Source organism: Malaclemys terrapin, chromosome 5 (genome assembly GCF_027887155.1).
Source record: "Malaclemys terrapin pileata isolate rMalTer1 chromosome 5, rMalTer1.hap1, whole genome shotgun sequence".
NCBI classification, from domain to species: Eukaryota; Metazoa; Chordata; order Testudines; family Emydidae; genus Malaclemys; species Malaclemys terrapin.
The window spans coordinates 8345459-8360650 of record NC_071509.1 but is presented as its reverse complement, the minus strand read 5'-3'; the positions used below and the strand labels follow the sequence as shown (position 1 = coordinate 8360650).

The 15192-nt window shown below is 49.5% G+C and overlaps 1 protein-coding gene across 2 annotated transcripts in view; it reads left to right on the top strand.

Moving 5' to 3' along the window:
* Positions 1-15192, top strand: part of PTPRA (protein tyrosine phosphatase receptor type A) — a 245300-nt gene that overhangs the window by 205696 nt on the left and 24412 nt on the right. For both annotated transcript variants that reach the window (XM_054028788.1, XM_054028789.1), the window contains 9 exons: positions 809-899; positions 1834-1910; positions 4604-4640; positions 6790-6887; positions 7788-7907; positions 9593-9759; positions 11332-11467; positions 12882-13031; positions 14163-14256. In XM_054028788.1, coding sequence (XP_053884763.1) covers positions 809-899; positions 1834-1910; positions 4604-4640; positions 6790-6887; positions 7788-7907; positions 9593-9759; positions 11332-11467; positions 12882-13031; positions 14163-14256 — 970 coding nt within the window. The remainder of the gene's footprint in view (positions 1-808; positions 900-1833; positions 1911-4603; positions 4641-6789; positions 6888-7787; positions 7908-9592; positions 9760-11331; positions 11468-12881; positions 13032-14162; positions 14257-15192) is intronic.

The window sequence follows — 15192 nt, the reverse complement described above, 5'->3', positions numbered from 1 at the left end:
CCATTTTCCATCTTGAGATGTCTGTGTTCAGAAATGAATTGCCTCTGTGAATAGTGCTAGCAGAGACGTGCTCTCCTGCCATGCTGCAGTAGCAATAGGGCATCTACAGATCCTAAAGCACTTCACAAAAGGCACTGAGCATTATTGGAACTATGAAACCCTAATAGTTCATTTGTACCTTCTGGCTTTGGGAGAAGATGGGGAGATGGTGGAGGATTGTGAGCCTCAAGTGTAGAGGGGCTTCCCCTGGTCATCCTTTCTAAGGGCCTCCCACTGTACTCATGTAAGAGCTCAACAGAGCAGAGTGGCACTAAACTGAGCCCTTGCTGTTTCCCATGATCCCTTTGCTGTTACAGGAGCATGTGCTGTCCCTTTGCTCTATGTACCCCCTCCCACTCTTCTCCTGAGCTAGCCAGCTTCTCTGAAGGGGACAGGAAGATGAGCCTTCAGCATTTCCCTTTGACAGTGATCTGTTATGGAGGGAGCAGTGTTTGCCTAGAGGTTAGAGCAGGGGTCTGGGAGTCAGGACTCCTGGGTCCTATTCCTAGCTCTTCCAGTTGTCATTTGTGTCATTTCCATTGTGTCATCTTAGGTAAATCCTGTAACCTCTGTGCCTCATTTTTCCCCAAATGAGAGGCTACTGACTTACCGCCTTTGAGATCTTGGATGAAAGACCCTCGAGATACAGCAGGGCTGATCACTGTATAGAATTGCTGGTCGGTTTGTGTTTATTACAATAACATGTTCTCCCCCAACCTTGCGTACTGTGGAAATATAACAGAAAATCTCATTTCTCCTGCCCTTTCAGGCTCTCCCAGCGTGCCCCATCCAGGCCACATGTGAAGCCGCCTCCAAGGAGGAAAACAAAGAGAAGAACAGATATGTGAACATTTTGCCCTGTATGTATTTGCTCCCAGTGCAGCTCCATTGAGGCTTGTGGGGGTGGTGTAGCCAATTGCGGTTGGTGCTTCTGCTGTTGGCCTGTTTCTCCATTCTATATGGCTGTTATGGACGGAAGTGGGGAGTGTAACAGGCCTGCTGAGCGGTGATTGCTAAGTAACAGGAAACCTCATACCAGGTGTTGAGTTAAAGCAATAGGAGAGGTCAGGTTGGTTCCCACCACTGTGCAGGCTGCTTCGTCCGATGTAGGTCCAGTTAACACGTAGTAGAAAGAGCTCCCTGCAGCTGTAGCCCAAGCGGGAAAGACTCAGGACAGTTTCTATTGGACGGGTGTCCATGCTGTTGTAACAACCCTAGTGGCAAAGATTGAATGGGCCCTGGAGAGTGAACTCCTCTCTTGAGCTTGTCTAGACTAGGATTTAAAGTGTGACGTTTGCACTTCTTAGCTAACACACGCTATCTAACACATTTGCAAAGTCTAGTGTAGACAAGGCCACCTGCCTTTTAACACATGTCAAGTTATAGCCTGGAAGGATGCAGGTGTACATCATAGGCAGTAGCTAGAGCACAGGTCGTGGTGGGAAGGTGGGGAAGATACAAAATTAAACTGGACAGGAGGCCAAGAACTCTCAATTGCCTGAATATAACTGGAGAGAGACAATGTATTTGCATAGTCAAGGGTTGGATGAGCACTGGGCATGGAACCCTCTTAGTTTAGACACTCTGCAGAATTTATCACATCTGTAGGCTTAAGCACATGATGATTTCAGTGCATAAAGCTTTCTATAAATGCAGTGAAGTGAAACCTTGGGAACCTATCCAGCCAAAGGCTTCCTCTACCTGAGACACCAATCAGATAATCAGCTTCCTCTGGATATAGAAGTTCATTAACATCTATTTAGTTTTTAATCCATAGTTTTGATTTTTCTCCAGATGATCATTCCAGGGTTCATCTGACTCCCATCGAAGGTGTCCCGGATTCTGATTACATTAACGCCTCCTTCATTAATGTAAGTTCCTGCATGGACTTTGTTACTGATTGGTTTGAAGGGTGCCTGGTCCTGTGATGCCTAGTGGCCTCACTCCAAGTGAAACAGGCCATGTACCTTACGTGGAGTGTGGTTATGGTCAGGAAAGGGACTGCTAAGATATGTCCCCTTGGTACTGCCCCTCTCTCTCTCTCTCTCTCTCTCTCTCTCTGACTCATGTCTGCTTAGTTCACTGGCCAAGAGTTGTTATGCTGTTGTCAATGCTGTAGTGTCAATACACCTGTGGGAGAGGGAGCTGTGTTCTGTTCTGCCTCATACATCCACAAAGGGAATGTGGTCTTAGAGCAAGGGGCTGAGAGCCAACACCACTGTTCCTTGCTCTGCCACTAATATGCTGTGTGACCTTGGTCACGTTTCTCTGTGCCTTTGTTGTGGAGCTTAGCTTTCATATTTGGAAAGGGCTTTGTGGTCATCCCTGGTTGAAAGACAAATTTTAAGTGAAGGTGATTAACCATTGGAACAAACTCCCCAGGGAAGTGGTGGATTCTCCATCTTTTGATGTCTTCAAATCAAGACTGGATGCCTTTGTGAAAGACACCATTTAGTCAAGCACCAATTACTGGGCTCAGTGCAGAGGTAAATAAATGAGTGTAATTCTCTGGCCTTTGTTATACAGGAAGTCAGACTAGATGATCTCATGGTCCCATTTGGCATTTAAAATCTATAAATTACTGAGGACCCAGTCCTGCAATCCCTCCATGTTCAGAGCTCCCTTTGTAGCCAGTGGGAGCCAGGCAGCCAAAGGACTTGCAGGATTGGAAACAAAGTGCATGAAAAAACAACCAGCTGGCTAGCTAAATTCTGCTTACAGCACCTTTGGGCCTGCTCTGCTCCCATTAGAGTCAATGGGAGTTTTGCTGTTGACTCAGATGGGATAAGGAGATCATGGCTTTTGCTAGTGAAACATGGTGACAGATACCTATTTTGATGCATGAAATGTGTCCCTTTCTGTGACAGGTCACTGAGTGAGCGATTAATCCAGAGTGCCGTCTATAGAGTTCCTTCCAGAAGTTGTTTCCCTTTAAATAAACAATAAAGTATAATCATTGCACAAATGAGTGTTACTAGAGAGAAGAGGGGTGATCTTGTGGGTAGAACACTGGCCGGGGACTCAGGAAATTTGGGGGTCAATTACTCTCTCTGCCACTGACTTTCTGTGTGGCCTTGGACAAGTCGCTTAATCTGTGCCTCAGTTTCCCATCGGTATAATGGAGCTAACAATACTTTTTCTCACAGTGTTTGTCTGTTTAGATGGTAGATTTTTCAGGGAAGTGACTGTTTTACAATGTATATGTACAACACCTAGCATAACAGAGCCCCAAATCATTTGGGACCTATTGGTGCTAACGTAATGCAGATAATTAATAGTAGCAATAAGAACTATTAAGAGGAGCAATATGTTCTCCACGTATTTTAAAAGGAGTATTAATGCACCAAAAGAAAAGCAAGGTGAGCCAGGAATGAAATCAATTTTATTCTCTCTGAAATACAAATTGGCATCAACAAGAAAAGCAAAGAACCCTTTAAACACTCTAGCCAGAAGCCTGCAGGGTGTCTGCTGACTTGTGTGGACGCTGAGTGGTGTTCAGACTGTGGTGCCTGAGCTCAGCTGTAAAGTTATCACACATCGCTATACCTGTGCTTTGGGGGAAATTCCTTACTTCAGCCCCTTTGATGGGCAAATTCAATGACTCCGCAGATCATACAAGGCCAGACTGTGCTTCCTTCAGGGAGGGGATCCTCTGGTCCTGGTCCTTGCCTGGCTTGGGCACTGTTTCTCCAACCAGAGCCTGCTGGGCCCATGCTGATGGGTTTGGGAATGGGACTGGTTGTTGGGAAGAGTGGGCAGGTCAGCAGTGGAGTAAGTGAATGTCAGCTCAGTTTATTAACCACTTGGCAACTTGTCATGATTCTTGGTCTCCCTTACACTCCGCTGTACTGCATTCTTAGCACATCTGCTTAGGCCTGGGGGCAGGGATTCCAAAAGCCTTTCTCTGCACTTTCCACTAGCAGCGCACCCAGCCACAGGCTGCTATAACACAGCACTTCCAGCTGCTGACCCATTCCTCATATAAAGCCAAGCACCATCTACTGGTGGAATAATGTATGTTTGTCATCCCAAAGGATTCCTAATTTATTTTGCAATCTTAGGAGAGATTAGATTAGGGGAGAGAGAGTTTGTAAAATGCTGAAGGATCCTTCAAGATGAAAGTTGCTGCGTTATAAATATGGATCCCATCACCCACCATGGGACTGAAGCTATCTCTGGGGTGCAACACAGTAACTGCTTTTTAGCAGCTTACAGCTGGACGAGAAGCAAATGAACACCGTATCCAATTGAAACTGCATTGTGATTGCTGCTAATGGGGAAAGATTTCCTTCAACTCTGAGAGCTAGGATTAACAGGTCACTCTGCAGCACTAATACAAGGTTCCTCTTGTATGGATGCTGCCAAGTTGCCAGGGTCAGCGGAGTTGTGAGAGCGATGTTGTGTGGTCTCAAAACGCACAGTGAAGGGAATCCTTGTATGTTTGCTGATGTGAACACTGGGCACAGTGCTCCAGAGAGAGGGAGACTGAGATGTACCCAGCTTTGTCTTGAAGTAAGGCTGCTCTTTCATTGTGGTGTTCCTTTTTCTTTTTGTCTCTCTGCAGGGGTACCAAGAAAAAAACAAGTTTATTGCTGCACAAGGTAAAATCTGTAGTCTGCTCTGGTTACTGTGTCAAGCTGATGGGGGTAATTCTTCCCTGATCTATGAAATTGTGAAATTTTACCTGTGGCTCAACAGCCCTGGACCCACCATCTTTGTCTAAATCCAGGGAGTCTGAGATGGAAATGTAGGAAATGCCATAGTATGGACAGATTGTAAGCCCATGTACAAGTTCAGTGCTAGATGTGTCAAAGGAAGGCATCGAACTCCAGGAACCTATCTCTGCAATACTGGATCTTAGGGAGGAAGTCAAGTCAATTCCTTCCTGACCTCAGCTGGTGTTCAGCTTGTGCCCTGAAGCATGAAGATCATGGGTACTTACAACCCCATGTCTCTGCTAGTATAACTGCCGGGCTGTTGTGATTCATATAGGCCTGTAGCCCTTTCTGGAAATGGTGTAAGCTATTGGACTCAATCAAATCTCATAATAAAAGCACAGGCGTCTACTGATGTGAAAACAGTTTCAGGCTTATTTGGTCTAATCTCCACTCCTTTTGTACATCAGTAGGCAATGGTGTATCATTAAAATGTGGTGCATCAACAGAGAAAAACTTAGTTGCAACATTCACTATGGCGAGACTTTTCCTTCATGACAGGGGGAGGAGTGTTGGATACTAACAAGTGGGCGAGTTTCTCAAATCTTGCCAAACCCTTCCTGTCTCCCACCCCCACAAGCCAGTCCAGAGCAGGGGTTGTGCACCATCTGTACCTCCTTGGCACTGGTGGATTTGCAGCATTGTATGTGGTACTGACCACGCTGCTGCATGCCCAGCAGACTGTGGCCCTAAAGCCATGGGAGGACCATGCCAGTAAAGGAGGAGGCTCTGGTTTAATGGTAAAACATAGTAGTCAAGGAAAGCCAAGCAATGGTGGGTAAATAGTATAATGGCTAACGGGGTCGGGCTGGAGACTCTTGCCTATATGCTCGGGGTCTTACTGATCGCCACATTTGGGGTCGGGAAGGAATTTTCCTCCAGGGCAGATTGGCTGAGCCTCTGGAGGTTTTTCGCCTTCCTCCGCAGCATGGGGCAGGGATCTCTAGCAGGAGGGTCTCTGCCGATTGAAGTCACTAAAAACAGGATTGGGGACTTCAACAGCAGAGTCCAGGGAAGGGGTAGGGACGGTTTTATGGCCTGCAGCATGCAGGGGGTCAGACCAGATGATCATAATGGTCCCTTCTGACCTTAAAGTCTATGAGTCTATGAGAATGTGTAGCAGCTCCTACCCTACCCCACCACCCTTTATCCCTGCTACTGGCATAGAGGGCTTCCCTACACGCTGCTGATCACCACCCGCTGTAACAACCCCATGGGCCGGTGGCAACTGTTGTAACTTGGAGCAGTGTTACAGCTAAGTCATGTTAGAGGATGGGCCTGGCATTCAGCCAGCCCAGCAGAAGGGATGGCAATGCCCGTACTGTGTGTTGCCCAACCATAGCCTGGGGTTTGGGTCAGGATGTTTAGGTTCAGTTCAGCAGCTTGTCTGGTGGGCGGTCAGTAATCTCTCTTCTGAGAGAGCCCTGCAAATCCGCCAATATTCTCTTTTTATAGCCGCAGATAGCTACGTCCACAGACCATTTTGGTGGATCGCAGATCGGATGCACATATAAATTTTGTATCCGTACGGGGCTCTACAAATGAGTACCTAATTTAAGGAAGCTCTTGCAGTTAAAGCACAGGACTGGCAATCAGGACTCCCAGGTTCTGTTTCTGGCTCGGTCACAGATTCCCTGTGTGACCTTGGGCAAGTCATTTTATTGCTCCGTGCCTCAGTTTCCCCCCTCACATTGATCCTAGCGTGCATTGCTACAAATGTAATTACTGGTCATAATATGTATCCAGTCCCTTTTAATAATACAGCTATATATAGAGGAATTTGAGTGCTCTTTGCTGCCACTTAGTGGGGGGAAAAGTGGAAAACCTGTTACATCGCTGCACAGTCATTAACAACTCTCGTTGGGCATGCGTTCGTGGGCCAGACCACTTCACTAACACGGCTACCACTCTGAAACCTATTACCAACTCTGTATGTGCCTCTCCCTGCTGGTTCTTACTAGAAGAAAATCTGGCACTGTCTGGATGATATGCCCTTCCAGTGCATAATACCTCTGTTTGGTCTTTGTCTTTTTAGGACCAAAAGAAGAAACAGTAAATGATTTCTGGAGAATGATTTGGGAGCAGAACACAGCGACAATCGTCATGGTGACTAATCTGAAAGAGAGAAAAGAGGTGAATGTCCAGGGAATACTACCCACATGGACATGTTTAACCTGCTGTGATGGTGAATGGAGGCATGGGGAATTCCTGGGCTTGCCACACGCTGGACAAGCACATGAAAACTGGGCAGCTAGGCAAGCGGTTACTTCAATTGTATGTGCCCATGGGAACAAAGCCCCTAGAAGGGCTGTCTGTGAGATGGAACATGGGACTTCTGGATCTAAAAGCATAAGCTTCTACTGCTTGCACTAAAAGACCCCATCCATTAGCCTGCAGACAGTAGTAAACTTGTACACTTTTATATGTGACCCAGCCACTAGAGAGGGACAAAGAGCTGCAAGTTAGCTTGAGTTATCCATGTGTTGCGGTCTGCAGATATAATTGATACATGAGCTTCTGCACATTTCCCCATAGCTCCTCTCCCCTTAACAGATGTGACAAACATGCACTCCACACACAAGGAAGCAAACAGTCAGGGCCTGCACTGCTCCCATTGAAGCTATTGGCCAAACTCCCCTTGTTTTCAACAGGAACAGGATAGGGGACCAGATCTTCAGCTGGTGTAAAACAGCATAACTCCATTGACTTCAGTAGAGCCAATTTACAGCAGCTAAGGATCTGATCCAGTGTCTTTATTTTTGTTACAATTCAGCTGTAAACTCATAGGGCCTAGTTCCCCACTGTGTTACTGCAGTGTCACTGCTGGGCTTCCTGGGGAATTGGTCTAATCCAAGATGGCAATTCCCAGGTACTTTTACCAGGCTCATCCTTGGGTCTCTAGACACTGGGCTTTCATAGATTCCAAGACCAGAAGGGACCACTATTATCCTCTAGTCTGACCTCTTGCGTAACCCAGGCCAGAGAACTTCCCGAAAGAATTCCTTGCCTTGCTTTTGTATCATTTCTCTCCAGTGCAAATGTGCTCAATACTGGCCAGATCAGGGCTGCTGGACCTATGGAAACATCCGGGTTTCTGTGGAGGATGTGACTGTCTTGGTTGACTACACAGTGCGAAAGTTCTGCATTCAACAGGTACCATGGTTCACTTACTCCCCTTCGCTTCCTTACTACCATCACCGCTTTCCGTCACAGAAAGCAGGAGAGAATTAAGGTGCTCCTGCCTGTAGCGAGGATTGTCTGACTCACTACAAAGCCCCAAACTTTCACAATGCCCCCTTGGGGCGTAGGTTGGGATGGTTTGTGTACCTCTTTGACGGACGCAGTCATGGTAAAAATTATACACTTTAAAAAAATAGTTTTTCCTGTGTTGTTAATTGCGCCCTGAGTTTTGAGAGTGAAATAACTAGAGTCCTCACTCGGTTTTCACCATAGCTTTTTGCATTTAACTCAGCTTAGTTAGTTAAGGCCACCTCCTCAGCTGGTGTAAATCTGCATCGCTCTGTTGGAGCCATTGGAGATGCACTGATTTGCACCAGCTGAGGATCTGAGGATGGGCCAGTGTGCTTTAATAGTTAGCATACACAGTTTTACATGTGCATTTGCATGTGCAGTTACCACAGTTGCATGTGGAAGTGGGGCAGGTGCAGACCCGGATGGGCCAGTAAGGGCCTAAATTCCCCCTTGTGCATGCAGTTTCCCAGTGTGTACACACTGCTACAGTCGTGCATTTGCTTGTGTATTTTTGCACTTGGGCCCTCACTCTCTGTAACGGAGCATGTGGCCGCGTGCACTTAGCAAAATGTTAGACATCTCAAGCGGAGCAGAGATGGAATCCAAAGCTGCAGTTATTTCCCCCCTCTATTTCTATGGTCTCACTTGCCATAGAATCTGAGCACCTCATGATCACTAATGGAGTTTATGCTCACAATCCCCTAGTGGGGCAGGGCAGTGCTATTATGGGGAACTGAGGCAACTTGTCCAGTGTCACACAAGCAGTCTGTGGCAGAGCTGGGAATTGATCTTGGATCTCCCGAGTCCCAGTCCCGTGCATTGACCATTGGCTCATCCTTTCTGTGCTTGGCGCCTCTCTCCCCTTTATACAGTTAGGACAGAGGTTAACAGGAGAGCTGTGTGAAACGTTTACAGTGGAATTGAACAGTGAAAACGTGCCCTATTATGAATCCAAGTCTTGCTAAGTGAGCCACTCCTGAGAATGCTGGGTCACTCTGTGCCCTCGGGTGCTGTAGGAGTGAAACGCAGCAGCTTTGACCTGGTTTGATTCAGCTGGAAATGCAAAGTGAAATTCCTGGGGTGGTAGCCAAGCAGCCAGCAGGATTCCTGACCAGCCCAGACGTCGGCTTCTGGGTTTGGAGTCTTCCTTGGCACTACCTTATTGAGAATGCACTACAGGACAATTGCAGGCTCCAAAAAGCCTTAGAGGAATTGTGTGGGGCCCATCTAGTTTCTGCCCCCTCCCTCAGTAAACACCAGGAGACACAGAAGAGATTGGCCTACCTCCATTGACTTCAGTGCCACTGAGACTCTGGTCCTAGGACTTAAGAAACGCTGATGTATAAGCTAAGCAGTTCCTTGAGATTCCATAGTCTTGGAGTTTGGGGCACTAGTAGGATGCAATACCTGATTTTCAGCCATCAGGCCTTTGGAACCAACCCTGAATCCCCAAACCAGCTTCAACCCCCCTGAACTTTAGGGCTGCTTGAACCCCGGACTGGAAGCCCCTCTCTGCTCTCAGTTTCTGGGGGAAGGTAATGAAGCTGAGTGTGTGACCGTAACCAAGGCATGTGATCTCCCCACAGGTAGGTGATGTCACAAACAAAAAGCCTCAGCGCCTGGTGACCCAGTTCCACTTCACCAGTTGGCCTGACTTTGGGGTCCCCTTCACCCCTATTGGGATGCTGAAGTTCCTGAAGAAGGTGAAGACGTGTAACCCCCAGTATGCAGGAGCGATTGTCGTTCACTGCAGGTGAGTCCAGGGCCATGTCTCCCAAAGAGCCCTCCCTCCTCCTTCTCCATGTATCTCTGCCTGACTGCTCTTGGGGGTTACCCGGAGAAACCTGTTCTATCTCCTGCGGAAGGTTGGCAGGGGCAGGCAGAGGGGGTCCTGGCTACCCAACGCTGGATTCGCAAGCAACAGCCATATAGACACATAAATCACATGCACGGGAGCTGGGACTAGAGCCTTGCCCTTTCACCTCCAAAAGCACAGGCCTCACATGAGTCATGGTGACCAAAGAAGATTGCCTGTGACTAGCAGGAGTAGTAGTAACAGCTCACTTGGCTGCTCTGTGGACCCAGCCACCAGGGGGTAATATCACAGCAGGCTAGAACATTCCAGCATCCTGCATTTGAGATTTGGGCTTTAACCCTTACTGGAGTGGATCCCAGACACAGCAATGAGCTCCAGGCTCTCTCTCTACCTGGAATAACAAAGAAGCTGCAGAGCTTGCCTGGGGTAATAGCCACCATATTTGCATGCCCCACCCCTGGTTCTAGAGCACTGCCAGGGAGGGTGGGAGCCAGCCAGGCATCCTGACTTGCTCAGGGTCATGGTGGCAAGTGAATGGCAGAACCGGCAGTTGGACCCAGCTCTCCTGACTCCCATTCCCCTGCTCTGGTCATGAGAAAATGCTGCCTGTAATGCTGTTCACTTCTGTAGCCCCTTTCATCCGTCACAAACTAGAAGGACCCAGCAGAACTGATATGCAGCCACCTCTAGAGAGGAGCGTGGCAGCCAGCATAACAGGATGAGCTAGAGAAGATTTGATTGAGGATGTTGGGAAAATCCCTCTTGCATGCCAAAATCACACTCTCACTCACACACTCACTGTAGTGCATGGTACTCAATGTGTCTCCCTCAGGCTCCCTGACAGGTCTCAAACTTGCAACTCCAAGCAGTCTGCGTGATTCGAGCTAGTGCGAGAATCCACCCTGAGCCTCTCCAGCCCTACAAACACTTCCATGAAACGTTCCCACAAGCCTGACCTTCGCTTGGGCTCCTCTCCCCCTTGATACATTGAGAGCTGAGCACTGAGAACAGAAACCCGAAGCATGGCCAGATCCCGAGAGAGGAGCGACGGAGCTGGGCTCTGGCCTGTCGGAGTGACGGCTGCCATGGGCCCACCCTGAAGGGGAGAGGGCAGGCTGGAAGGAAGCTGGGGGCAGAGGACAGCCAGGCAACAGCCACAGGCAGCGCTTCAAGACACTACCAGTCTGAATTGACTCCGGGGTTCACTGTGGCCTGCTCTGTGCCCTCGTGCATGAGTCCCAGGGGGTGGGATTGTTGGAGTCTAGAAATGTCTGTCGCCTTTGGACCCAAGAATAGCCTCTGCTGTAGTTGGGTACGAGTTCGAGCTCCCTTCTTCTTTCTTGTCTGGAATGGGTTGAGCTGCCTGCTGTCTAGGGTGAGTTGTTGTAGCCTCTTGGCTCTTTCTGGTGCTTTGCGCAGCAGTTAACCTCCCTGAGCAGGTGTGGGGCAGTGGAAGGGGCCACACTCCAATGGCAGCTGCACTGACTGCGTGTTCCTCTGGTGTTCCAGCGCCGGAGTAGGACGCACAGGCACTTTTATCGTCATTGATGCCATGCTGGACATGATGCATGCAGAGAGGAAGGTGGACGTGTACGGTTTCGTGAGCCGGATCCGGGCTCAGCGCTGCCAGATGGTACAGACAGATGTAAGTCCACTCCAAGGGGCTGGAGAGGCGCTCTGTGACACTGGGCACTTACATAGCACTTCCCACGCTCGGAACACTGCAGACAGACGCTAATCAGTTGCAGCACCCCTGTGAGGTGTGTCAGTCTCACCTCCATTTTACAGAAGGGGCACTGAGGCACAGACAGGTGAGGTGATTTGTCCAAGGGGACACAGCAAGTACGTGGCAAAGGCAGACCTACTGACTCCCAGAACCTCCATTCATTCCTCCAGATCATGGCACTTTCCAGCTTCCACCCATTACTGGAGCATGGCTGATAACACTTTGCCCTCTGTAGCAGTGGTCCACAGACTTTTCCAGTCGTGCCCCCTTTACCAGTGATGGAATCTGCCTGTGTCCCCCCCAACCCCCATTATTACACAGCCAAGGTTTCCTCAGGACCAGGCTCCTTCTTCCTTGCAGCCAGGCTGCACTGCTAGGGCAGGGCCAATACCTGCCCCTCCCCCGTCGAGTGTTCAGGGTGGGGGAAGGCACGTCTCTGGGGGTGGAGCCAGTGCTGGGGGTGGAGGCTGCTGGGAGCGGAACTAGGCACCGCACACTGACCCACAGGCTGGGTGGCCTGCTGAGGTGAGTCGGGTGGAGGTGGTTTTCCCTCCATGCCCCTTGTGGGGGCTGGCACAAGCCGCCTGACATCGCTGCTTGGCCTCCCGAACATCCCTCTGTGCCCTGCTAGGGGGCACGCCCCACAGTTTCAACACCACTGTTATATATCACCCTTCATGCAAGGATACCCAAGCCCTTTGCAAATCTTAACTAAGCCTGTGTTGCAGGCAGGTATCACCATCCCCGTTTTACAGACAGTGACACTGAGGCACAGTGAAGGCAAGGCCAATATTCTAACAAGTAGCCTCTGATTCGGGATGCATCAGGGTTTGGGAGTCCAGCTCTGGACATTCAGTAGCAGCAACCATGCTCAGCCATTTAAACGGCGCATGTGGCCTTCCCCATTCTCCATGGACAGGGGAAGTCCTGTTGCTCCAGCTAAGCCTGCGTGTGAACACCAGAGCTCTCCAGGCAGCCAGGAGCTTCCTCGCTGAGCCCCTCTTCATTGTTCCATGCATACCAGGTCTGCCCTTGTTCCCCCACCCTGTTTCCTTCAGCCATGAGCATCTCCTGATCTGCCAGCCCATGGCCCCGCTCTGTAGCTGCTCACTGAGAACATGTTATCAGAGTTTGATCCTCTCCCAGATGGGGGGAAAGTTCCCATTGACTTTCATATGTGGTTGTGCTGATGTTGGTGCCTGGACTTTGGGTTCCATCCTTTCCACACACGCTCTCCTAGAGTGCACTCAGTCTAAAGACAGAGAGCTGAATGGGTTCAGAGCATGGTACAGAAGCTGCCATCTCTCCCTGTAACCTCTCCCTTCCCTTTCAGATGCAATATGTTTTTATATACCAAGCACTTCTGGAGCACTATCTGTATGGAGACACAGAGCTAGAAGTGACCTCGCTAGAGACCCACGTCCAGAAAATCTACAACAAAGTGCCCGGGACCAGCAGTAACGGGCTAGAGGAGGAGTTCAAGGTGGGTTTGCCAAAACCATGCTGGCTCAGTGCCCTTGTAAAGAGAAACCAGGACCAGGTGTCTCATGAAAGTTGTATCCAATCCCATCCTGAGCTAGCAGGTTCTCCAGGGAGTGTGACCGCCAGACTCGACAAAATGCTAGGCAGTGCCTGCAGAGGGAACAGTCCTCCACTGGCACGAAGAGGCTGGATGATCTGTTTGTTCCTTAAATATCTAATAGAAGGCGGCCCTTAGTTCCCCCAGCAGGAACATTTCACTGGAGTGTATTTGTTGTAACCAGTGCAGTTTCTCTGTAAGTGACACCTGGAAGCCAGCTGGTTTGAGGGTTTGGAAGAGACCTGTAGGGGAATGCTAGCTCAAAGATTAGGGAAAGAAGCTGTCAGCTGAGAAGCGTGGCCTGGGACTCCTGAAACGAGGGAGTCCTTCAAAGTCAAAGTACACATGAGCTCCTAGTGCCCCCTGCCTTCCCACTGCTGGTTCCCAGCTCAACAGCCAGGACTTAACGGGAGGAGGCAGGGCTGGGGACTGGGTACAGTAGAGTGGATTCTCTCTGTCTAGCCACTTTTATGGTCCCCATTGCTGTAGTGTCAATGTCTGTGTCTTGCAGAGATCAGCACTAGGGAACTGTTACTATCCCTGTCTGACAGATGGGCCTCTGGGGCACACGCAGATGAAGTGACTGGCCCAAGGCCACATAGGGAATCTTTGGCAGAGCCAGGAATTGAGCCAGGTCTCCTGACCATCCTTATGAGAGTACAGAGGGGGATCGTAGCTCTGACAGCTCCATTGCAGAATACAGTGTGCACAGCTGCATACGATGAGACGCAGGCCGTGGCATCATGCAGAGACCCACCTCAAGGCTCATTATTTAAAGGAGGGGAGGGATGGCCTAGAGTAACAATGGTGAAAGCGTGAGCTCCCTCTGCTGGTGCATATCCCAGTGGCTGGGAACTGCTGGCTTGAGGCAGTTCACTCAGACTTGGCAGTTGGCTTGGATTGGCTCAGGGCCTGGGCAGGCGTGCAGGCTTGGGGCAATTGGCTTGGACTGGTGTGGGGCATTTTGACTGTTATGGTCTTGGCTTCTTTTGATCATTTGAAAATTGTAGGTTGATTTTATTGTCCCCCATGCAGAAACTAACTTCAATCAAAATCCAGAATGACAAGATGAGAACAGGCAACTTGCCGGCAAACATGAAGAAAAACAGGGTGCTTCAAATAATTCCATGTGAGTTTTTCTTCCTTCCTGCCCAGGGCAAAGACACATTCAGGGGACAAATGAATAAATATAGAGGGTGAGTCATTTGGGAGGCAAGAGGCGTCAGCAACTGCGGAGTTTGTGAAGGGGATGGGGAGGAACCACTGTGAGTGGAGGGAGCAGAGTGGTCAGCATAAGATGGAAGGCTTTGAAAACAAATGAGGTAAATTTGAAGAGGATCCTGAAATGAATGGGGAGCCAGTGGAGGCATCTGAGCATTGAGGCTGTAGCTGGACTTACCCAGTCTGGCTTTGGGCCCTGCCCTTGCCTCGGTTTCCCCTTCTCCAGTTTAGAAAACTTCACACTGCAGGTGTTTTCTCAATAATTCTCCCCTTCTGGGAGTCTGATTTATTAAAAAAGTTGAGAACTTCCCCCAGCCTTCCTAGCTGGCTCACACCCTTGGTGGAGGGCTCTTAGACATGTCCCTGCCAAGGCTTTCCTCTAGCAGGCTGGCTCCCCACTCTCCAGCCCCCTGACCTCTTGCCTGGAAGCTAAGGGGCCTGTAACTCTGTACAGAGCAGCTCTTCTGCTCCTTTGAGTCTCTCTTCAAACTCTCCCTCACTGAGTTCACGCTGCCTTTTACATCTTCTAGTATAACTGGTTCTGAGTCATATGCTTTGATCACGTGACCTCTGTATTCATTCCCTCCACCTGGGGAGATGGGCGAAGCCTGGCTGTTAGGGCCAGCTCACTCTGTGGCAGGCCATGTGCTCACGCTTCTTGGTGTTTGTGAGAAGCTGGGCATCAGCATGCAGACTAGAAGAGATGACTCACTGCACAGTACAAAGTAGCCTGCCCAGGAGATCATTGAATCATAGAAGATTAGGGTTGGAAGAGACCTCAGGATGTCATCTAGTCCACCCCCCTGCTCAAAGCAGGGCCAACCCCAACTAAATCATCCAGCCA